The following is a 20,563-nucleotide window of genomic DNA, read 5'->3' as shown; positions in this document are numbered from 1 at the left end:
CCGGCGCAGGTCCCAGGGGCGAGTTCTAGGGCAGCGGAAGTTTTTGTGGTCGCTGCAGCGCGCAACACGAAACGGCGGCGGCACGCCCCCCCTCTCGGCACTGGCGAACGGCATTCACAGGGGCGGCTGTAAGGCAAGACTTGTTACCACGTGAGGCGAGTACACCAGGTGAGGAGGGAGTCGTCACCCTGGTTGCGTGGTCACCACTCCATGGGTGACCGCAGTAGGCCGACATAGAACCGCAGCCCCTGGACACCAGCACGCTCTGCAATTGGAAGGACGCCCATACCTCACCAAGGTCCACCCTCGTGGCAGTAGCACCTGCGGAAATAATGTAGTAGCGATTATGGGGGGGAAATCCCCCCTCGTGCGGGGGTTTTGATCCCTCCCGAACGAGTGGAAGACCCCCTAATACAATTGTACACGGGCACCGAGCGCCCTCCCCCCGCCCGGCGCTCGACGGATCGGGCGAGTAGAAGAACGCCGATAACCTCCCCCCCCCCAAGGGGAGAGTCATCTGTGGGAAACGAGCGGGGGGGGTTCTCGTTTCCCCACCCCGCACAGTACCCCATGTACCCAAACAACAAATAAGAGCCCTAGAGGCAATCGTGCCATCGGCACGAATACAAGGCATAAGGATCAATTCCTGACTGAGCGGAACTTGAACCAAATAAAATGATGCAAATCAATAATAAGAACAAATGAAAATGCATCTTGCAAAACGATTCACTTCACAATGATAAAGGGCTCGGGATCGAGCGCATTTGCGCCCTCAAGGTACCGAGCGCAAGGGTGAAAGGTTTTTTTCATTCCTTACCTTTTATGGATCAAGGTTTTCTGGAAACCTTGATCCATAATGAAATGATGCAACAACAAATATATGAAAATGAAAAGACTACTGCGCTTGCGATTTCACTTCATACAAATAAAAAAAGGGGGAAGGATCAATTCCCGTGAATAGCGGAACATTGATCCCAGTCAACAATGCAATCTCAATAAAAAAAATGAAAATGAAAAAGAACTGCACTTGCGATTTCACTTCATTCAAATTAAAAAGGGGGAAGGATCAATCTCCGGGCAAGCTCGGAAACTGATCCAAAATGAGTATTGCTACAATAAAAATAATATATGAAAATGAAAAAGAATACTGTACTTTGCGATTCCACTTTCATACTGAATAAGTTTCCGTGCCGAGCGCATTCGTTCGGCAACGGGCATACAGGTCAAAAAAAAAAATTATAAATGAAAAGAGCACTTACTTACGATTTTCATCTACACATTTCCAACCCAATATACGCTCGGAGCGAGCGCTCCCGACCCTCTCGGCACCGAGCATACACAATACGAGGATCATTCTGGGAAAATGAATTCCCGCAATTACGCCCTTCAGGTCCCGGCATCTGGGTAATCGGAGGCGTTGTGAAACCAAGATCCTTTAATTCACAATTGAATTCATGAAATTGGATTGTACTTACAATTCAGTTTCACTAGATACATAGAAAAAGAAAAACACAATCATGCGAAAGCAAACGACGATGAAGCGGGAGAGAGCGATGATACACGTCCACACGCCAGCAGGCCGAAAGCAAAAGTGATTTGTTTACCTACCAGTCGCGCGCGCGCGCCTGTCGGACAAGCAGTTAACTACCGAACCCCTTGTTCGAAAGCTTACGACCTATCCAGCTGCCGCTAGTACCTTCCTATTGTAAAAGGACCGAAGGTTTGTATGCCGTGTCGGAACAAGTACTTTTTTCGGAGGGTGGCTTGCATTGATGGTAGGTGGCCTGCGTGGCCTGCTGTGATGATCTACCCTAGTTCCGTACTTTCAGAACATCTAAACAGTAGGTAGCTATAGTTAACCATTTCCAACAAAGAATACTGAATAGTCTAAAGGTCTTCAGTAGACTAGAAGAATAAGCATAGGCCTACCATAGGCCAAAGAGTTAGCTATACTAGGTAGCTACCTAGTACCTAGGTAGGTAGGTATAGCCGGGATAGCCTAATGCAAGGATGCCGTCTCTACCAAAGCATTTCAGTAAAGGAAGTTTGGTAAAATTATTACTATAAGCTGCTGAAGACGACGAAACTATAAATTTGAGGGCTTTTAATTTGGCATTATAAAGTCTTCAAATAACTGATAAAATAAACTAAACTAGCCCCCCAACTGCCGCCTTGTAAGGATACACACCGAGGCTAGACTTAGGTAGTAGGTAGGCTAGGTACGTAGTATGGGGTAAGTTAAGCCTAACCCTGGCGCTACAATTGAACATTGGCTTGGTTGACGTTTCACAAGATTCCCATTATTACCTCCGGTAATGGCAGGTCACGCACGTCCTTTCCTTCCTCGGTCATCGCTGAGATGTAATTCCAACTCCTGTACTCGGCTATACCATCATCAATAACAACACCGCAATACGTGTTTCATCATTACACTTAAACGCAATGTTTAACCTGAGGTTTCATGGCGATTAATCGCCCAACATCTCTTCATTATACATCTATGAACATTGTCATCAATAACAATATGTAAATAAATTTTTCGTGCGATTTATATTTTAAGAAAACTCAAAGAATAAGCACGGTGATCGTATCAATATTGGTATTAATGACGATTATGTGGTTGGCTCGACCGATCTCACATAAGCAATCAAAGTAAAGCATAATACTATTTGCGGGTTGACATAAACATTACATCAGGTGACTTCACCTTAAGATTAAATGTTTTCATCACACCTCATCTCACAAAATGAAAAATGTGATTATAATTTCTCAAATAGTGATACTGACAATGTTTATGTGCACGTAATCTAAATGATAGATTTATCAACACATTTTAACTGCTTGCAGAGTTTTTGACAGACATTCCAAACCAATGAAAATATTCAACGCAGTTTATTTTCGTTCAAAATTAAGCAATTTAGCTCATAATAGCTAAAACAAAAAATATGACAGAATAGCTGAGAGACTGCTCTGCTTTCAACATTTGTAGCAATATCATTGATAAATGGTAAAGTGGGCGTTGCGTTATTAGCTGGCAGACTACGGTACTGGAGATTAAAACCACATTCACATCTATTTCAAATTCTCATGTATACATAAACTCTCTCGACAGTCATTACAAATCGGTATTTATCTCTATAACAACTGGATATATATATATATATATATATATATATATATATATATATATATATATATATATATATAGAATTTTGTCATTTCCTGCATGTCTTGCGCTTATTGTATTGCTCTGTATAGGGCTAAACCCGTTATATTGACTATCATGCCTTGACAAATATGTTAATTCGGATCACCTGAAAAATTGTCACCTCAAACCTCTTCAGGGTGACGATTCTTCGAGTGGGAATTTTTGGGGTGACGATTCTTCAGGTGGGAATTACCGGGGTGACGATTCTTCAGGTGGGGATATTTTAACTATCTTTTTTTTTTTTTTTTTTTCATTTACCTTTACATTGGCATTTTGAATTCTTACTGTGTAACTAGCTTTTTTGTTTCTTTAAACGACCACTTTGTGAAATTATAGCTTTCATTCCTCTTCATCTGTTTATCGTCTTGAAAATTAACTGAGAACTTAACCATGGCCCGTAATACGTTCTAAGATGTGGTTCTTCCACTTTTGTGCGAAGACTCCACAAAAGTTATTCGGTGGTTTCAACAGAAGAAAATTATAAAGAGTGAAGTTAAGTGTGATTCTTGTACTAACTGGATGAACTGGACGAAATACTCCAGATCTAAGGATTGCTTTTTATGGAAATGCGAATTCAAGGAGTGCCAGAAATATAAATTCACCAAGTCAATAAGAGTGGGCTCTTTTTTTTTTCACGTTCAAATATTTCTCTTCAGAAGTGGCTTCATGTGTATCTGTGGTGTGAACGAATTGGGGAAACAGCGGCTGGCCGTCAAGTGAACGTTAGTGAGAAAACGATGATCGATTTTTATAGTTTTTTTTTTTAGGGAGATCTGCACCAGGCATTTTCAAACAAATCCAATTCAGCTTGGGGGACCTGGGATCACTGTCGAAATTGATGAATCATGTTTCTCCCATAAGCCAAAACACCATCGAGGACGTACACCTGAAACTCCTATTTGGGTTTTGGAATTGTTGATAAGAGCAGAAGCCCTGCAATTGGTTACATGGAGATTGTTGAAAAAAGAGATGCTGCCACCCTTCTTCCGATAATACAGAAAGTAGTTCGCCCAGGATCTGTCATTCACAGTGATGAATGGCGAGCGTACCGAAATATTCAAGGTCTTGGCTATGCTCATAGAACTGTGAATCATTCAGTGGACTTTGTGGATCCAAGTTCCGGTGTATACACTCAAACGATTGAATCATATTGGAATAAACAGAAGAATTACATAAAGACCATGCGTGGCTACAAGCTTAGTTTCTTAAATGCTTATCTTCACGAATTCATGTGGCACGGTCGTTTTTGTAATAATGCTTTAGAAAGTTTATGTGAACACGTATACAAAAACGGTGAAAATTACAAAAATAAAGGTATTAGTAATTTTTTAGATCTAAAAATTTTTTCGAAATAAAATATTATAATATAATTTATAATTTATATAAATCTATCATTGTCTGTGTGTTGTATTATCTATTATAGTTATATTTATATAAATCAATCATATTTTTTATTCCGCAATTTATTAATTTTTTTCATAATGGTTAATATAATCCAATTTTAGAACATATATCATTATTGAATATATTATTTTTTATATTTTATTAGATAAATTCATTATATACCAAATAATAATTTATCATAATTATTATTTATTATTATAGATTATAAATTTAAAATATAAATAAAAAAATCAATTTCATTTATTAAATAATAATCTATTTGTTTTAATAATTTAATAATTTTGAGATAATATTTATATATTCATAGTAAATTTACTTATTTTTATCATCATCGTCTCTTAACAAACTAATATCTTAAGACTTCAAATGAAATGTATGTACAAGGTAACTTTTCTAGAGATTCTGGTGTTACGATTCTTCAGGTGAGAAATTCTGGGGTGACGACTCTTCAGGTGGGAAATTCTGGGGTGACAATTCTTCAGGTAATCCGTTCATTCTAACTTAGCTGATGTAGAAAACAATTTGAAATTAATAATAAGAAATATATGAACGCTTAAAAAAATAAATAACTACAGAACTTCAGAACTTTGCTAATTAGGCTATGAACAGGACCTAAATCGCAGGGAAAAACTCAGTACTATAAAATGTTTGAATTCTAGTAAAATAAATAGATAAAGATATTACACACACACACACACACACACACACACACATATATATATATATATATATATATATATATATATATATATATATATAAGTCATATCACATTACCGTGATTCATATACATATATCGAGCTACAATGTCCTTTAATATCTAATTCGCTCTACCTCGGAATAATATATTTTCATATATGCTTAACCGAAGGGGAATTTTTTCTCGATAATTAGATTTACCTGTACTTGGGCGCGAACGCAGGTACATTATAAATTCCAGGAAGCGTCAGTGGAAGCGATACCACCCGCACAGCTCGAACCGCGAGAAGGCTTAAAGGTTTTTCCATGCCGTACTCTCCCACCTCAAATACTTTCTTCCTCGCGCTGAAGTATTTTCTTCGTTGGTTTGGAGACAACATCAACCCGCCTCTACTCCCGGTAGTTAAGTAGCGCTTTTTGGACAGCACGTAGCAAATTTACATAAGTCATATCAAAAAAAAAAACATTGCCGTGATTCATTATACCAATATATCGAGCTACAATGTCCCTTTGTTAATAATTCTAATTTCGCTCCTACCTCTGGATTAATATATTTTCATATATGCTTAACCGAAAGGGGAATTTTTTCTCGATAATAGATTTACCTGTACTTTGGGGCGCGAACACGCCATGGTACAATTTATAAAATCCTAGGAAACGTCAGTGGAAGCGATACCCACCCACCAGCTACCGCGAGCGGCTTAAGGTTCAATGCCGTCCTCTCAACCTCAAAATACTTTCTCGCGCTGAAGTAATTCGTTGGGTTTGGAAGACAAACATCAAACCCGCCTCGACTCCGGTTAGTTTTAAAGTTAGCGCTTTTGTACAGCACGTCGCATTTACATAAGTTCATATCAACATTACCAGTGATTCATATACATTATCGAGCTACATGTCCTTTAATATCTAATTTCGCTCTACCTCGGAATTAATATATTTTCATATATGCTTAACCGAAGGGGAATTTTTTCTCGATAATAGATTTACCTGTACTTGGGCGCGGAACGCAGGTACATTATAAATCTAGGAACGTCAGTGGAAGCGATACCACCCAGCTACCACGAGAGGCTTAAAGTTCATGCCGTCTCTCACCTCAAATACTTTCTCGCGCTGAAGTATTCGTTGGTTTGGAGACAACATCAACCCGCCTCGACTCCGGTAGTTAAGTAGCGCTTTTGACAGCACGTAGCATTTACATAAGTCATATCACATTACCGTGATTCATATACATATATCGAGGCTACAATGTCCTTTAATATCTAATTCGCTCTACCCTCGGAATTAATATATTTTCATATATGCTTAACCGAAGGGGAATTTTTTCTCGATAATAGATTTACCTGTACTTGGGCGCGAACGCAGGTACATTATAAATCCAGGAACGTCAGTGGAAGCGATAACCACCCTCTCAGCTACCGCCGAGAAGGTCTTAAAGGTTCATCGTCCGTCTCTCACCTCAAATACTATCTTTCTTCGCTGCTGAAGTATTCGTTTGGTTTATTGGAATGATAACATCAATCCCAGCCTCGACCTCTTCCGGTAGTTTAATGTAAGTCGCTTTGACAGACACGTAAGCATTTACATAAGTCTATCACATTAACCTAGTGATTTCATATACATATTATCGAGCTTATCAATGTCCTTTAATATTCTTAATTCGCTCTATACCCTCGGAATTAATATATTTTTCATATTATATTAATTATTATATTAGTTATAATAATATATATATATATATATTATATATTATAATATATAATGTATATATATATATTATAATTGATGGGGATACAATCCACAATGACGTAAAATCCTCTTCTGTAGTTTTCCCTTTATATATATTATATATATATATATATATATATATATATATATATATATATATATATATATATATATATTATTTATGTATATATATATATATATAAATTTGATATATATATATATATATATATATATATATATTATATTATTCTGAACTAATATCAAACTAAATCTAATCCAGATAAAGATGAATTTTGAAATATGAGTTTTAATTTGAAAAAGGGCTCTTAGAAAAAATGCATGGATACTACTGGCAAAACGAAAGAAAAATGAAAGAATCTTTAGTAAGTAGCCTGAAAAAGTAACCTTGAATTAAAAAGGAAACCAAAAACAAAAAATAGCAGTAGGATTCTTACCTGTTCTTGTGGCATCAAACAGAGTTTCATACCAAATGCGTGAACTCAGAACAAACAATAAGCCTTCCAAGAAACAATTCTTTACTCTGCACGTTGAAATTCACTTACTCCTTGTGTTCGCTGTCCAGAAAATCTGTTTCAAGCGGCAGTCCTTTTGGCTCCTTACGGCTAGGAGTCTTTTTCTTCAAACATTCTTTCTTGTAAAGCAATTTATCTGTAAGCGACTGACGTTTGTAAGGAAGAACCTTAAGAACACCACGCTAACGTACGTTAAATCTTAGTCATCCAGCAGTTTAATTAACTCGAAGTCGTCGAATCAAAACTTTATGTGATGAACTACTCAGCGTATAGTACTATCATGGCTTCTTGCTCCATAACGCTCCTCAAATTGCAATTTTCCAAAAGATAGCTGCAAGCAAAAGTCATAGTATGTTCCTAGATCACTTACAACTGTTCAGTTTTTATAGTAATTTCATAGCTCAAAGCACTTATTAAATCATGAAAGGAACACACATTATATATAATTTATATATATATATATATATATATATCAATATATATATATATATATAATATATATATATATATATATATATATATATATACATTAGAGAAGAAAGTATATGTGCCGGTGAATTGCGATGCATCAGCTTTCTTGGCTTGGAGACAGAGAGAGCCTAGCGACAGCCTTTTTTGAAATGAGGGAATTGATGATTATGCATTTGTGAGTCCTAGGCCTGTACAACCAGTTGCTATGGGGATTTTAAGGCGTGTCTGATACCTAAATGTGTTTGTGCATGTAGTGATGGGTCCAACTGCCCGAGACACTGGGAGAAAGACACACTCTCTTGAAACAAGGAAAAGGAAGGTTCGGAGAACACGGTGTCAAGAAAACCCATCTTCGAAGGTAGGGCACATTTAAAAGACTTAGGAACAGTTGCCTTTGAAAAGAGAAGTGTGATGTGTATACATTTATTTATATTTAATTGTGTGTTGGGGAATATAATGGATATGTCTCTTTGTTTCAGATGAGTCCCATGTGATTATTCTAGAGAACGGGATTCTCTAAAGACCTGACTATTGAAAAATGTGGTGATTGACAATCTGGGAGTTTGGGGGTGATTACTTAGTCTAATTCAGGAGAATAGAATGAAAATTTACAGTTTTTTTGCGGGTCAGACTTAGTTCTTAATATGACATCTTTTACTCAACTTTGTTCCATATTATGTTCATCCAGTTTGGGAAATATATAGCATATTTTTGTATTTACGTGAATTCATTAGCCTAGTTTGATATCGTTTGCAGAGGGAGACAGCCAACAACTGAAAGGTAAAAGTTGCCACTTGCTTAGTTTAGATTAACCAGTGCCTTATGATTAATTTGCTTGGCTTTATTATACACACACACACACACACACACACACACATAATAATACAACATATATGGTCAGTTAGGTATAGACAACAGAGCTCAGCTATTTTTAACCATATAAATAACCATAACCATAGAATAAACTGAAATGTGTCACATATAATTTGTAGCAGCAAATGTCAGTACAAAAGCCAGATGGTAGGTTCCTCTTTGATTAAACAAAGACAGGTAATGAACATTGCAAAGGGTGCCTGGGATTCAGATATTACTATACATAAAATCTTCCTTCAGCCAACGATTAAGAAGATTACAAAGAAATTATCAACAGGGGGAACTAGTTAAGAGGCTTACCTGCTGAAGGGTCTCTTGGTATAAATATTACTTTTTCTGTAACTTTTTCATTCATTAGCTACCTACCTGATGAGAGACAGCAGTCTCTGAAAAATAGTACTTACTGTCAATATTTTGGCATTTTTATGGGGTTTTATATATATATATATATATTATAGATATATATATATATATATATATATATAATATATATATATATATATATATATATAGATATATATATATATATATATATATATATATATATATATATATATATATATATATACTAATATATAATATATTTATATATATATATAATATATATATATATATATATATATATATATATATATATATATATAATATATATTAATATAAAACCCCATAAAAATGCCAAAATATTGAGAGCAAGTACTATTTTTCAGAGACTGCTGTCTCTCATCAGGTAGGTAGCTAATGAATGAAAAAGTTACAGAAAAAGTAATATTTATACCAAGAGACCCTTCAGCAGGTAAGCCTCTTAACTAGTTCCCTCTGTTGATAATTTCTTTGTAATCTTCTTAATCGTTGGCTGAAGGAAGATTTTATGTATAGTAATATCTGAATCCCAGGCACCCTTTGCGATGTTCATTACCTGTCTTTGTTTAATCAAAGAGGAACCTACCATCTGGCTTTTGTACTGATATTTGCTGCTATAAATTATATGTGACACATTTCAGTTTATTCTATGGTTATGGTTATTTATATGGTTAAAAATAGCTGAGCTCTGTTGTCTATACCTAATTGACCATATATGTTGTATTATTCTCTGGTGAAGTGATTTTTCTGTAAAACCTATATAAAACTGGTCACAGCCCAGGCATGGGATTTTGTATGCTCCTGTGTCTTTGGGGTTTGGGTTTTGTTGGATGTTAACCAGGGATTTGTCTAGGGTATTTGGGTAGATAAAGGCAAAAGGATTAGATTTTCCAAAAGTCTGTGTCACTGTTTAAATCCTGTCCAGGTGCAGGATTTTCATTTTGCTGTTAGGTGTCTCTCTGGTCTTGTCAGGGTACCAATTTTTTACCGAACCCCTCAAGACAGGACCAGAGAGACAACACAATGAAATAAAAATCCCACATATGGACAGGATTAAGACAGTGACAGTCTCTCAGAAAATCTAACCCTTTTACATTTACCTAGCCAAATCCATGATTAACGTCCAACAAAAGCCAATCCCCAAAGACATAGGAGGATATGAAATTCCATGCCTGAACTGTGACCAAGCTTATATCGGGTTTACAGGAAAATCACTTCCCCAGAGATTATTACAACATAAATGGTTAGTTAGGTATGGACAACAAAGCTCAGCTATTTTTATTGATATAAATAAACATAACCACAGAATAAATTCGAATTTATGACGTTTAATTTATAGCAGTAAATGTCCATACAAAAGCCAGATGGTAGAGTCTGTCTTGATTAAACAAAGACAGGTAATGAGCATCGCAGCACGGAGTTTAGATATCACAGATAAAATCTTCCTTCAACCAACAATTAAAAAGATTAGAAAGAAATCATCAACCAGGGTGACCTAGTTAAACGGCTTATCTGTGGATGGACCTCTTCGTATAAATACTGCCTTTTCTGTAAATTTTCTCATTTATTACCTACCTGGGGAGAGAGACAGCAGTCATTGAAATATAATAACTACTTTCTATATTTTGGCATTTTCATGGGCTCCTTTTATTAGATGGAATTCTGTTGTAACAGAGCATTTTTACCGGTCCTATGTAATTACATATATACGTATATATATTATGTGTGTGTGTGTGTTTGTGTTATTTGAATAATAAGAGATCCATTCTAATTTAATCATCAAGAAAATGAGAATATTTATTTTATATATTTGATAATATATATATATATATTATATATATATATATATACTATATAGTATATACATATATGCATAGAAAATTATATTTATATATATATATATATATATATATATATATAATATATATATATAACTGAATATAGAATTTAGGCCAAAGGCTATGCACTGGGACCTATAAGGTCATTCAGTGCTAAACGGATATTGACAGTAAAAGGTTTGAAAGGCGTAACAGGAGGAAAACCTTGCAGTCGCACTATGAATCAACTGTTAGGAGAGGGTGGAAACACACACACACACACACACACACACACACACATATATATATGTATATATATATATATATATAATACATACATATATATATATATATATATATATATATATATATATATATATATATATATATATATATATATCATAGATTACGTACTGGCATACATAGTTTTATTAATGAATAGTCTTTATGTAATTAAATAAGACAGTAATGCTGATGCAAATAATTTCATGGTGAAGTATATTCTGAAATGGACTCACGAAAACACCACACGCGTATGCTAAGCAAGGATAAAGGATATTCCAAACAAAAACTTCTTTCAGTTTTCTTCTGAAGATTGAAAAAGAAACCCACAAAATCACTTTGTAACTTGTTTACTTTAAATATTTACATTTAATTTTATTCCACACTCGAGTACTTTCAGGTCCTATCTGTGGCCCATTTTCAAGAGGTGTTTGGGATGTTAGCCTGGGTCAAGGCCCAGCAGTCTTCTGAAACTTCTTCTCGTTGAGCTGTCATTTATATGATGGCTGTTCTGGTTTCCTTGAGAGTTGCCAATCCCCTCTTGTCGCTCTGATATCCTGAGCTGATGGTCAATGGGATTACCCCTTGTGGTAAGGGAGTGGTCACCAAAAGTCTGCTGTTGGGCTGGAAACATTATTTCCAGGTCAGCAGTGTCAATCTTAGCTTCTTTTAATATCAAAGCTCGGCTTATGGGATCTTCTGAGGTAAAACCTTTGTTTCCTTCTATTACTTTAATCTCTCTGATTGCACCTTCTACTACCCTCCTGTGACTAATTTTGTTGCTTTTGTATATAAGCCTACTGTTTTTGAAATCCATCCTATGGTCATTTTCCCAACAATGCTTAGCTATAGCACTCCCCTGAGAGTTAAGCTGTACTGCCCTTCTATGCTCTTGGATTCTAGTCCTTATTCCCCTACCTGATTCCTCCACATATGTCTCCACAATTGTTGCAATTGATTATGTATACCCCCGCTACATCATCTGTATTACTGTCTTCTCCTTCAAATTTATTTTTACATGCTTTGTTTTTTACGGTATTATCAAAGGTATATACAAAATTATATTTACTTTCTTTCATTTTTGAAAGGATTTGTTTCATTTTAGGCATAAAAGGGAGGGCAACTATTTTCTTGTTTCTTTATTCCATGTACTCTCTACATTTGCTCTGTAAAAATTTTTCTAGCTTTGTTGAATGCCCTTTTTCTGAACCATTCCGGGTATGCTAATGCATCGAAGCTTTTATCGATGAAATTTATTTCTTGCTCTATCTTGCAAGGGTCACACGTTCTCATTGCCCTAAGAAATAAGCCTGTTAGAACCCCTATTTTTATGTCATGACTGTGAAAAAAGAAGAAATGAATATATGAGTTTGTATGTGTGGGCTTTCTATATGTGCTGAATTCATATCCTGTTTCTTTTCTTTCTATGAGTATGTCTAAAAAGGGCAGTTTATTATTGTTACTTTTCTCTAAAATGAACTGGACATTGTTATCAAACTTACTAAGTTCGTCTAGAAAAGTTTTTATTTCATTTTCATCACCTTGTAGAATAGCAAAAATATCATCCACATATCTCCACCATCCTTGCAGTTTTAAGTTAGGGACATTAACATTAGGAACTAGATTAGTTTCGAAATATTCCATATAGATGTTAGCGAGTATAGGTGATAATGAGGACCCCATAGCTACTCCATATTTCTGTTTGTAAACTTGTCCCTCAAACGTGAAATAAGTATCACTGACACACAATTTAATCTACTCAAGGAAGACGCCTATTTCGATGTTTGGATTGAAAATACCCTTATTATGTTTAGTCTGAAGGAATTCTAATACTTTATCTAAGGGGACATTGGTGAATAATGCTACTATATCAAAATTAACCATGTGTCCCTTTAGTTTCTTTTTCTTAACTTTGTCTATGAAATATACTGAATGTATAATATGGGATTCTGAAAATATACGTAAGTATATTCCTAGTTTTCTCCAGCTAACCACACAGCTGAGTTTTTGTTAGGAGATTTCCTACTAGAAACAATAGGGCGTAGTTGGCAGCCCTCCTTGTGTATTTTGGGGCTGCCATATATATATTCTAGTTCAGGTAATTTACTTGAGAATAATTTATTGCATAGCATGTCCTTCCCATTACCTAGTCTACTGATTATTTTCTTCACATTCTGATTAAAAGTATTCTGAAGCTTTTGGATTGTTGGAGGATTCTCTATTTTAGCATAGGTAGTTTCATCATCTAGTAGCCTGTACATTTTAACCCTATATTCTGAACTATTCATGATGACAATACTACCCCCTTTGTCAGCTTTCATAATTCTAATATCTTTGTAGCTTTTTAATCCCTTCAGAGCGATACTAAATCTCCTTGGCAAAATATCTCCAAGTTTGCTTTCAATACTCCCTATCATCACTCCTCTGAGAAAAGGAGCTAAATCATTGTCATGTTCACCATTAAGGTAGTTAATCTTGCTGTTGAATTCTATGTTGATATTGTTTGTAGTCCCTGCACAGAAATTTAATCCTAGCCCTAGGGCTGCTGTTTCATCCCTAGTCAATAATCTACTTGGGGTATTCTTTATATTATCCATATTGCTAAATTTTATCCAAACCGAGTTACTAAATACATTCTCAAACTTATTTTTAATGTTGACCATGTTACGATTTGTATCAAAGTTTACTCTACAGTTGACCTGCCCAACAACTATTTTGCACCACTCACCCCTTATGGTCTCTTGAAGTGTGTTTTGTGTACTCCTTACACCAGCAAATGCAGCTTCTTTCTTCTCCCTAAGCTCTTGCAACTGATCCTTGATGCATCCTTCTTGTAATTCTAAAGGGAAAAAGTATAGCAGTAGCCATCAAACAAGAAAATAGTTGCCCTCCCTTTTATGCCTAAAATGAAACAAATCACTTCAAAAATGAAAGAAAGTAAATATAAATTTGTATATACCTTTGATAATACCATAAAAAACAAAGTATGTAAAAATAAATTGGAAGAAGACAGTAATACAGATGATGTAGCGGGAGTATACATAATCAATTGCAACAATTGTGGAGACAGATATGTGGAGGAATCAGGTAGGGGAACAAGGACTAGAATCCAAGAACATAGAAGAGCAGTACAGCTTAACTCTCAGGGGAGTACTATAACTAAGCATTGTTGGGAAAATGACCATAGGATGGATTTCAAAAACAGTAAGCTTATATATAAAAGCAACAAAATTAGTCACAGGAGGGTAGTAGAAGGTGCACTCATCAGAGAGATTAAAGTAATAGAAGGAAACAAAGGTTTTACCTCAGAAGATCCCATAAGCCGAGCTTTGATATTAAAAGAAGCTAAGATTGACCCTGCTGACCTGGAGAGTAGATTTCTTGCCTAACAGACTTTTGGTGACCACTCCCTTACCACAAGGGTTAATCCCATTGACCATCAGCTCAGGATATCAGAGCGACAAGAGGGGATTGGCAACTCTCAAGGAAACCAGAACAGCCATCACATAAATGACAGCTCAACGAGAAGAAGTTCCAGAAGACTGCTGGGCCTTGACCCAGGCTAACATCTCAAACACCTCTTGAAAATGGGCCACAGATAGGGCCTGAAAGTACTCGAGTGTGGAATAAAATTAAATGTAAATATTTAAAGTAAACAAGTTACAAAGTGATTTTGTGGGTTTCTTTTTCAATAAAGGATATTGGCATAAGTATACCAACTTGAAAAAAGAACAAGGTCATTATGAAAGTATCTCTCCCTTATATATTTTTCAAAAACTTCCTTTTCTCCTCCTCTCTAACTCACTCTGATGGTTCTCAAGCTTCATTGTGTCCCAATTCCTCCCTCACCTATATGCCATTTCGTTTAAAATTAGGTTCTTCGATTTCCGTAAAAGTTCAAAATGTTGACATCCTCTCCAAAACCCTTTCGATATGTCAAACAGAGGTGTAAAACTTCTTACAGATATATTCTTCGCAAGAGGTGTAACACTTCTTACCGATATATTCTTCGCAGAGTCCGGGGAACTAGCTATTTAACAAAAGTCCAAACAAAATGTTCACACCGAGTTAGTGATGCAATAATGTTGCACTATATTTTCGATTTCATGGCTACTGCTATACCTTTTCCCTTTAGAATTACAAGCAAAATGAAATCACACCCATTTTTAGTAGCAATTTAAGTGAATACCTTCCCTATCGCTGATTCTCATTTTTCAAAACGCACTGCAAGGTAAGATTTCCATCTGTCCTTGGCAATTTTTATGAAGATTCTTAGCACTATCAACCGTACTCTTTAAAGAATGCACAATTAATAGGTTTCACAAAACAAAATGTCCCATATCCTACGTTCGGTTTTGTTCCTGTCAAGACTTCATATATAAGTTTAAATGACATCTTTTTTAGAGAATAGTGCTGATTTAAGCTGGCATAGTGACAGAATAGGTTTCGATTTCTTGAGCAGACTGTACGTACAAGTCGAGTGTCTTACCGACTTTCGTGTGATAACTTGAATGAGCAATACGATTCGGGTCAGTGATTGATAAATCCTGTCTTTCTTTCTTCCTGGCTTTGTACTTCCTCAAGGTTTGGGTTGTCTTAGCAAGTACAATATAACCATAATCTCTTGAATCTTTTTTTATCTCACCATATCCCTTATGTTCATCTTTAACCGTGTTAAATAGAAAACTTTTTTTTCCACCCAGGTTAGCTCCCGGAAAGAAAAAATGGTCTTGGCTCACCGAGGATTATACTCGTTTGGGGTATCGGTAAGATATATTACTTCTAGAAAGGCTCTTTAAAATGGGAGGTTCTTCAGCAACTTCATCGATATCAGGCCACATTTTCTCCTAGACACGAAGATAACCTGTATCCAGTTGAAAAACTTTACCTAAAGGGCAGATGAGATTTCCTTGGGCAAATTGGACACATAACCCTCCATCAATTGGGTCCAGCTGTAAGACCTTGTCGAGAACAATTTAGTCATAGGCTAAGATGAAACCATTTGAATGGAATAGCTAAGTGGTGGGAAGCATTAGACAGGAAGAAAAGGGTTTCAGGTCCATCCATTATAAGCAACAGTGGCCCCATTCTTCGGCAATACTGGTTTATCTAGAAGTTAGGGAGGTAGCTCCACTTAAAGGGAAACTTGATAGCCAATAGCAACCATCATTCCGCATTGACCAAAGGCCTCAGAGTGAAGATCGGGAGTTTGGACTTGAATAGCCATTCAGTCTTGTTGAGGAAGCCAAGTTGCATTTATACCGGTTATTCTACAAGGCTGCAGAATATTTTAATAATTTGTCATCACGACAAAACCACTTCCTTTGTCCACTATAAGAGATCGGATCTCCTGAAGGTCTCTCCAAAAAGGATCGTCCATATTTTCTGCAAATCATAATAACAACATTTACTTTTTGTAAACAATAGTTAATAACATACAGTTACTGTTGTAAATAAAACTCCACATCATATCTAGTTTATTAAAGAATGGCTACGCATCCACAAAATAGAAAAGCATTAACTTACATCTAAGAACATAACTCTCTGTTCAAAATGGCATTTTTATACACTATGAGAAAGCTCAAGAGACAGGTTTCCATGTCCCACTGGAAGAGTTCAACTGAATCCTCTACTTAGTGTCGCAAAGCAAGGCAACGCCCCTCAGGGTCCAGTGAGAGGGCAAGTAATCCAGGGTCTCCAAGTCTATGGAACCGATGTATGTAGCGTCTGTCCTCTGTGGCTTCCTGTATATAGGACATTCATACAGATTCGGATCCTTCCCACTTGTCGTGTTCACTGCGTATAAGTATATCACTGGCATCGGCTCATAAAGAACCTGTAAAAATAATTAGGCTTCATATTGACATTTTCACTAGCTTGTTTAAGCTTCGTTAGTGAAATTTATGTAACGGTGATTTTTTATGACTCATGAATTTGTAAAACAATAAGAATCACACGCAAAAACAAATACATTAACACACCCGTATACCAAAATAATCTCCCACAAATGCCGGGCAACAAAATGGCAGCAGTCCTCTTCCATCACTTCAGGACTACAAAACAACTTTGGACAAAATTCTATCCAGGTATTCTTCCTACTTATCAAGAGATAAAACAAGTCTTCCATGAAAGAAAATTGTAAAACCAAGAGGAGAAAATAAAATGCCACCCACGAACATTACTGTCAAACTGAACCATAATACAAAAAATTAAATTTCATTCATAAACTTTACTGATAAATACTAGGACACAAAATTTAAGAAAAACTACGTAGTACAGGCTAATTTTAGGCAACAACTCTCAAGCAAAAAGTGACAAATTCACTTAAATCTTATTTGCAGTCATTGAGACAACAACTTAATTAACCATGCAATAGAATCTTTCTAACCTTCGCTCTTGATTCCACAAGTTTCCCTTGCTTCCGGTCCCACGAGGCTCCCTCTAAGAACAGCCCATAAATGTAGACGCCCTCTGGTGGTGGGTCGTGAATGTCCTCTCGATTAAAGCGAGTCACGAGATTCTGCAGAATTACGCAGTCCAGGGACCACCCCTTATGTTGACGTGTCACTTCCTGTTTGGAATGTAATTTAGCATAATAGATTTGCTTTGGTGATTGATTACAGTTACTTTGGTTGGGACGCTGTTAAATGTGTATTACTGTGTAAACAGTAATTTATTTAATTTTGTATACGCAACTTTATTAAATTGGGCGGTGGTTGGTTTTGATTAAAATAGTCTTTTGTCAGAACGGGTCCTGGCCCTAGGGTGGCCTTTAACTGTAATAAGGTGTTGAAGTTGTTCAACCAACCTAGGCGACAATAAAGCAAATGGATGTCTAACCAATAGCATATAATTCAATACAATGATGTACAGTACACACACCACACACACACACACATATACATAGTATATATTATCTATATATATATATATATATAATATATATATATATATATATATAGATATATATATATATATATATATATATATATATATATATATATAAGTTGGTTACTGAAAGAATTCCAACATCGAACTTCCTTTTTCTGATGAACGCTACCTGTCTCATCGCTGTAAGGAAACCTTGAGGGTTGAAGAAGCCCGTAACCCAGAAGCTCTTTGGTCTTCCATGCTGGTACCACTTCCGGAACTGACAGTCTCTTTCCAGCAGCTCGGTGAACCAGAAGCCCAGAGTTGATGATTCCCATGAGATCTTGAAATGAAAAACATGTGAACCAGGAAAGCTTATAAAATGAACCATAGGTTATCTTGCATGAGACATGAACACATAAACTATTGGAGGGTGAGTCTTAGGTTATCTCAAAGAATATGAATTATAAACCACAATAGCGTAAGTTCCGGGTTATCTTCAAGATGACCAGAGACATGACGGAAAAAATCATAAGTTATTTCACATAAAAAACCGAGTAGCTACAACTTGACGCAGCCCATGGGAACAAGTGTTCATCTGAATCTGAATAAGACAGAGGAGATATGAGGAGATTATACAACGTATTTTACAATTCATTAGGAGAGTTGTTAATTCAATCATGTCATCCAATTTGAGGGAGAAATCTGAGGAGGAATTTAGATAACCATGAAATTCTGCAATCTTACCATTTACAAATAACAATCTACTAAACTACGAAATGAACCATTCACGGAAAGAGATTCATATGATATGAAAACTCGGGTTGTACTTTTCTCATTATCAGTAGCTCTACATTTAGTATTATGTTTACAAAAAGTCAATCTACACAGCCTTAATAACAAAACGGCATACCAGGAAGAGGGTAAGGAAATAGCATTAGGGTTGGCCCAAAGAACAGGAGCAATAACAGCTATACCTTTCTCCACCTTTCTGGTACCCGGGCATCGTACATAGCATCCAAGGTGTCCTTAAGAGATGGGCTCATGATAATAGTGCCTTCGATGGCAAGGTTCATATCTTGGAGCGTGTGTCGAACAGTCTTCAACACCTGCCGTAAAAGAAACAATATATTGTATATTAAATTAAATTTACATATATGTGGATTTCTATTAGCACCTTTTAAATGAACTGGGTGCTCTTTTGGTACTTATTTTAGTGATTTCACCCCATCTTTTCTCAAGAGAACTGGCACCAGTCGAACAAAATGTTACGCTGGGATAATGACAAACTTAGGATGCAGAGATGAGTGAATTTTACAATACTTATCTTCATATTTTGTTATTTTCTCACACTATTCACATATGGGTATTCCATTCGGTGGCACTTGCCTACCAAATTAATGACAACTTATGCTTACTCCAAAACGATCAATATTAATCACAAACGATTTGTCAAAACAATAATTACCTTCAGCATACGATCAAGTTCTTGTCTGAGAAAGATATTCATCGGAAGAATAGCCCCCATTCTGGTCAGTGACTCACGAATCTGCAGTAGCGATGAGAATTGAAGGCAAGGAGCATGATGAAATGTTTTTAAATGTTTATATGGTATTCGTTATTTTAAAATCAGCATATCATTCTTATACAAAGCAGCACCTTGTAGTAAAGTATGGCTTATATTGCAATTGCCAATTTTAATGAACCAACAATACAAAATGTCCTTTAATCGATAATGCAATTTTTTTGGAGTTGAGGATATAATCAGTTTCACATTTTAACCATAACTGAAATGAATCATAGTAGATAAGACTGTGAATTAGGGGAACGTGACAGGGGCTCGTTCGTGACACCGAGAGAAAGGTAGAATGGAGTGAATAACCAATAACAAAAACACTTCCTAGTCCTTTTTCTAACATCTACATCTCCTCCTGCTCCTGCTCCTCCTCCCCCTACTTCTCCTACTCCACTTCCTTTTCCTCAAACTCTTGTCCTTCCTCCAATTCCTCCTCCTCCTGCTCCTTCCCCAGAGTCACCCCAATGTCCACGAACTCTCACGACTACTCTCTGCATTCCTACCTCGTGTTGGTTGTACTCATGAGGTAATTTCATCAACATGTCACTGGCCAAGCGAGAAACAACTGCCTCTCGAGTCTCCCCTCCCCTCTGGCCTCCTCCCTCCTTGGGCTGCATGCTCAGGATTGTGTCAAGGATCCCCTTGGCTGTGTTAATTTGGTACCTGAGAGGGAATTAAGCGACTGCTGAAAAAATGCAAATGTATTTAGAAATTCCTTAGCTGTGTTAATTTTGTACCTGAGAGGGA

General features: G+C 36.2%; 2 protein-coding genes across 2 annotated transcripts in view; both read right to left on the bottom strand.

The window, feature by feature from the left end:
* The window catches only part of LOC135202395 (U8 snoRNA-decapping enzyme-like), a 55,360-nt gene extending 52,879 nt beyond the window's left edge, over window positions 1-2,481 (bottom strand). The window contains exon 1 of the mRNA XM_064231778.1: window positions 2,308-2,481. Coding sequence (XP_064087848.1) covers window positions 2,308-2,352 — 45 coding nt within the window. The 5' untranslated portion in view covers window positions 2,353-2,481. The remainder of the gene's footprint in view (window positions 1-2,307) is intronic.
* A 13,663-nt stretch (window positions 2,482-16,144) lies between these two features.
* The window catches only part of LOC135202392 (dynein axonemal heavy chain 5-like), an 81,464-nt gene continuing 77,045 nt past the window's right edge, over window positions 16,145-20,563 (bottom strand). The window contains exons 64-69 of the mRNA XM_064231772.1: window positions 20,320-20,479; window positions 19,709-19,789; window positions 19,218-19,349; window positions 18,431-18,583; window positions 17,759-17,941; window positions 16,145-17,206 (exon numbers count right to left, since the gene is read on the bottom strand). Of these exons, the coding sequence (XP_064087842.1) occupies window positions 17,000-17,206; window positions 17,759-17,941; window positions 18,431-18,583; window positions 19,218-19,349; window positions 19,709-19,789; window positions 20,320-20,479 (916 nt within the window). The 3' untranslated portion in view covers window positions 16,145-16,999. The remainder of the gene's footprint in view (window positions 17,207-17,758; window positions 17,942-18,430; window positions 18,584-19,217; window positions 19,350-19,708; window positions 19,790-20,319; window positions 20,480-20,563) is intronic.

The sequence above is a fragment of the Macrobrachium nipponense genome, chromosome 30, assembly GCF_015104395.2.
Source record: "Macrobrachium nipponense isolate FS-2020 chromosome 30, ASM1510439v2, whole genome shotgun sequence".
In the NCBI taxonomy this organism is placed as follows: Eukaryota; Metazoa; Arthropoda; class Malacostraca; order Decapoda; family Palaemonidae; genus Macrobrachium; species Macrobrachium nipponense.
Note: the sequence above shows the minus strand (reverse complement) of the source record. Positions and strands in the feature narration are given on the sequence as shown.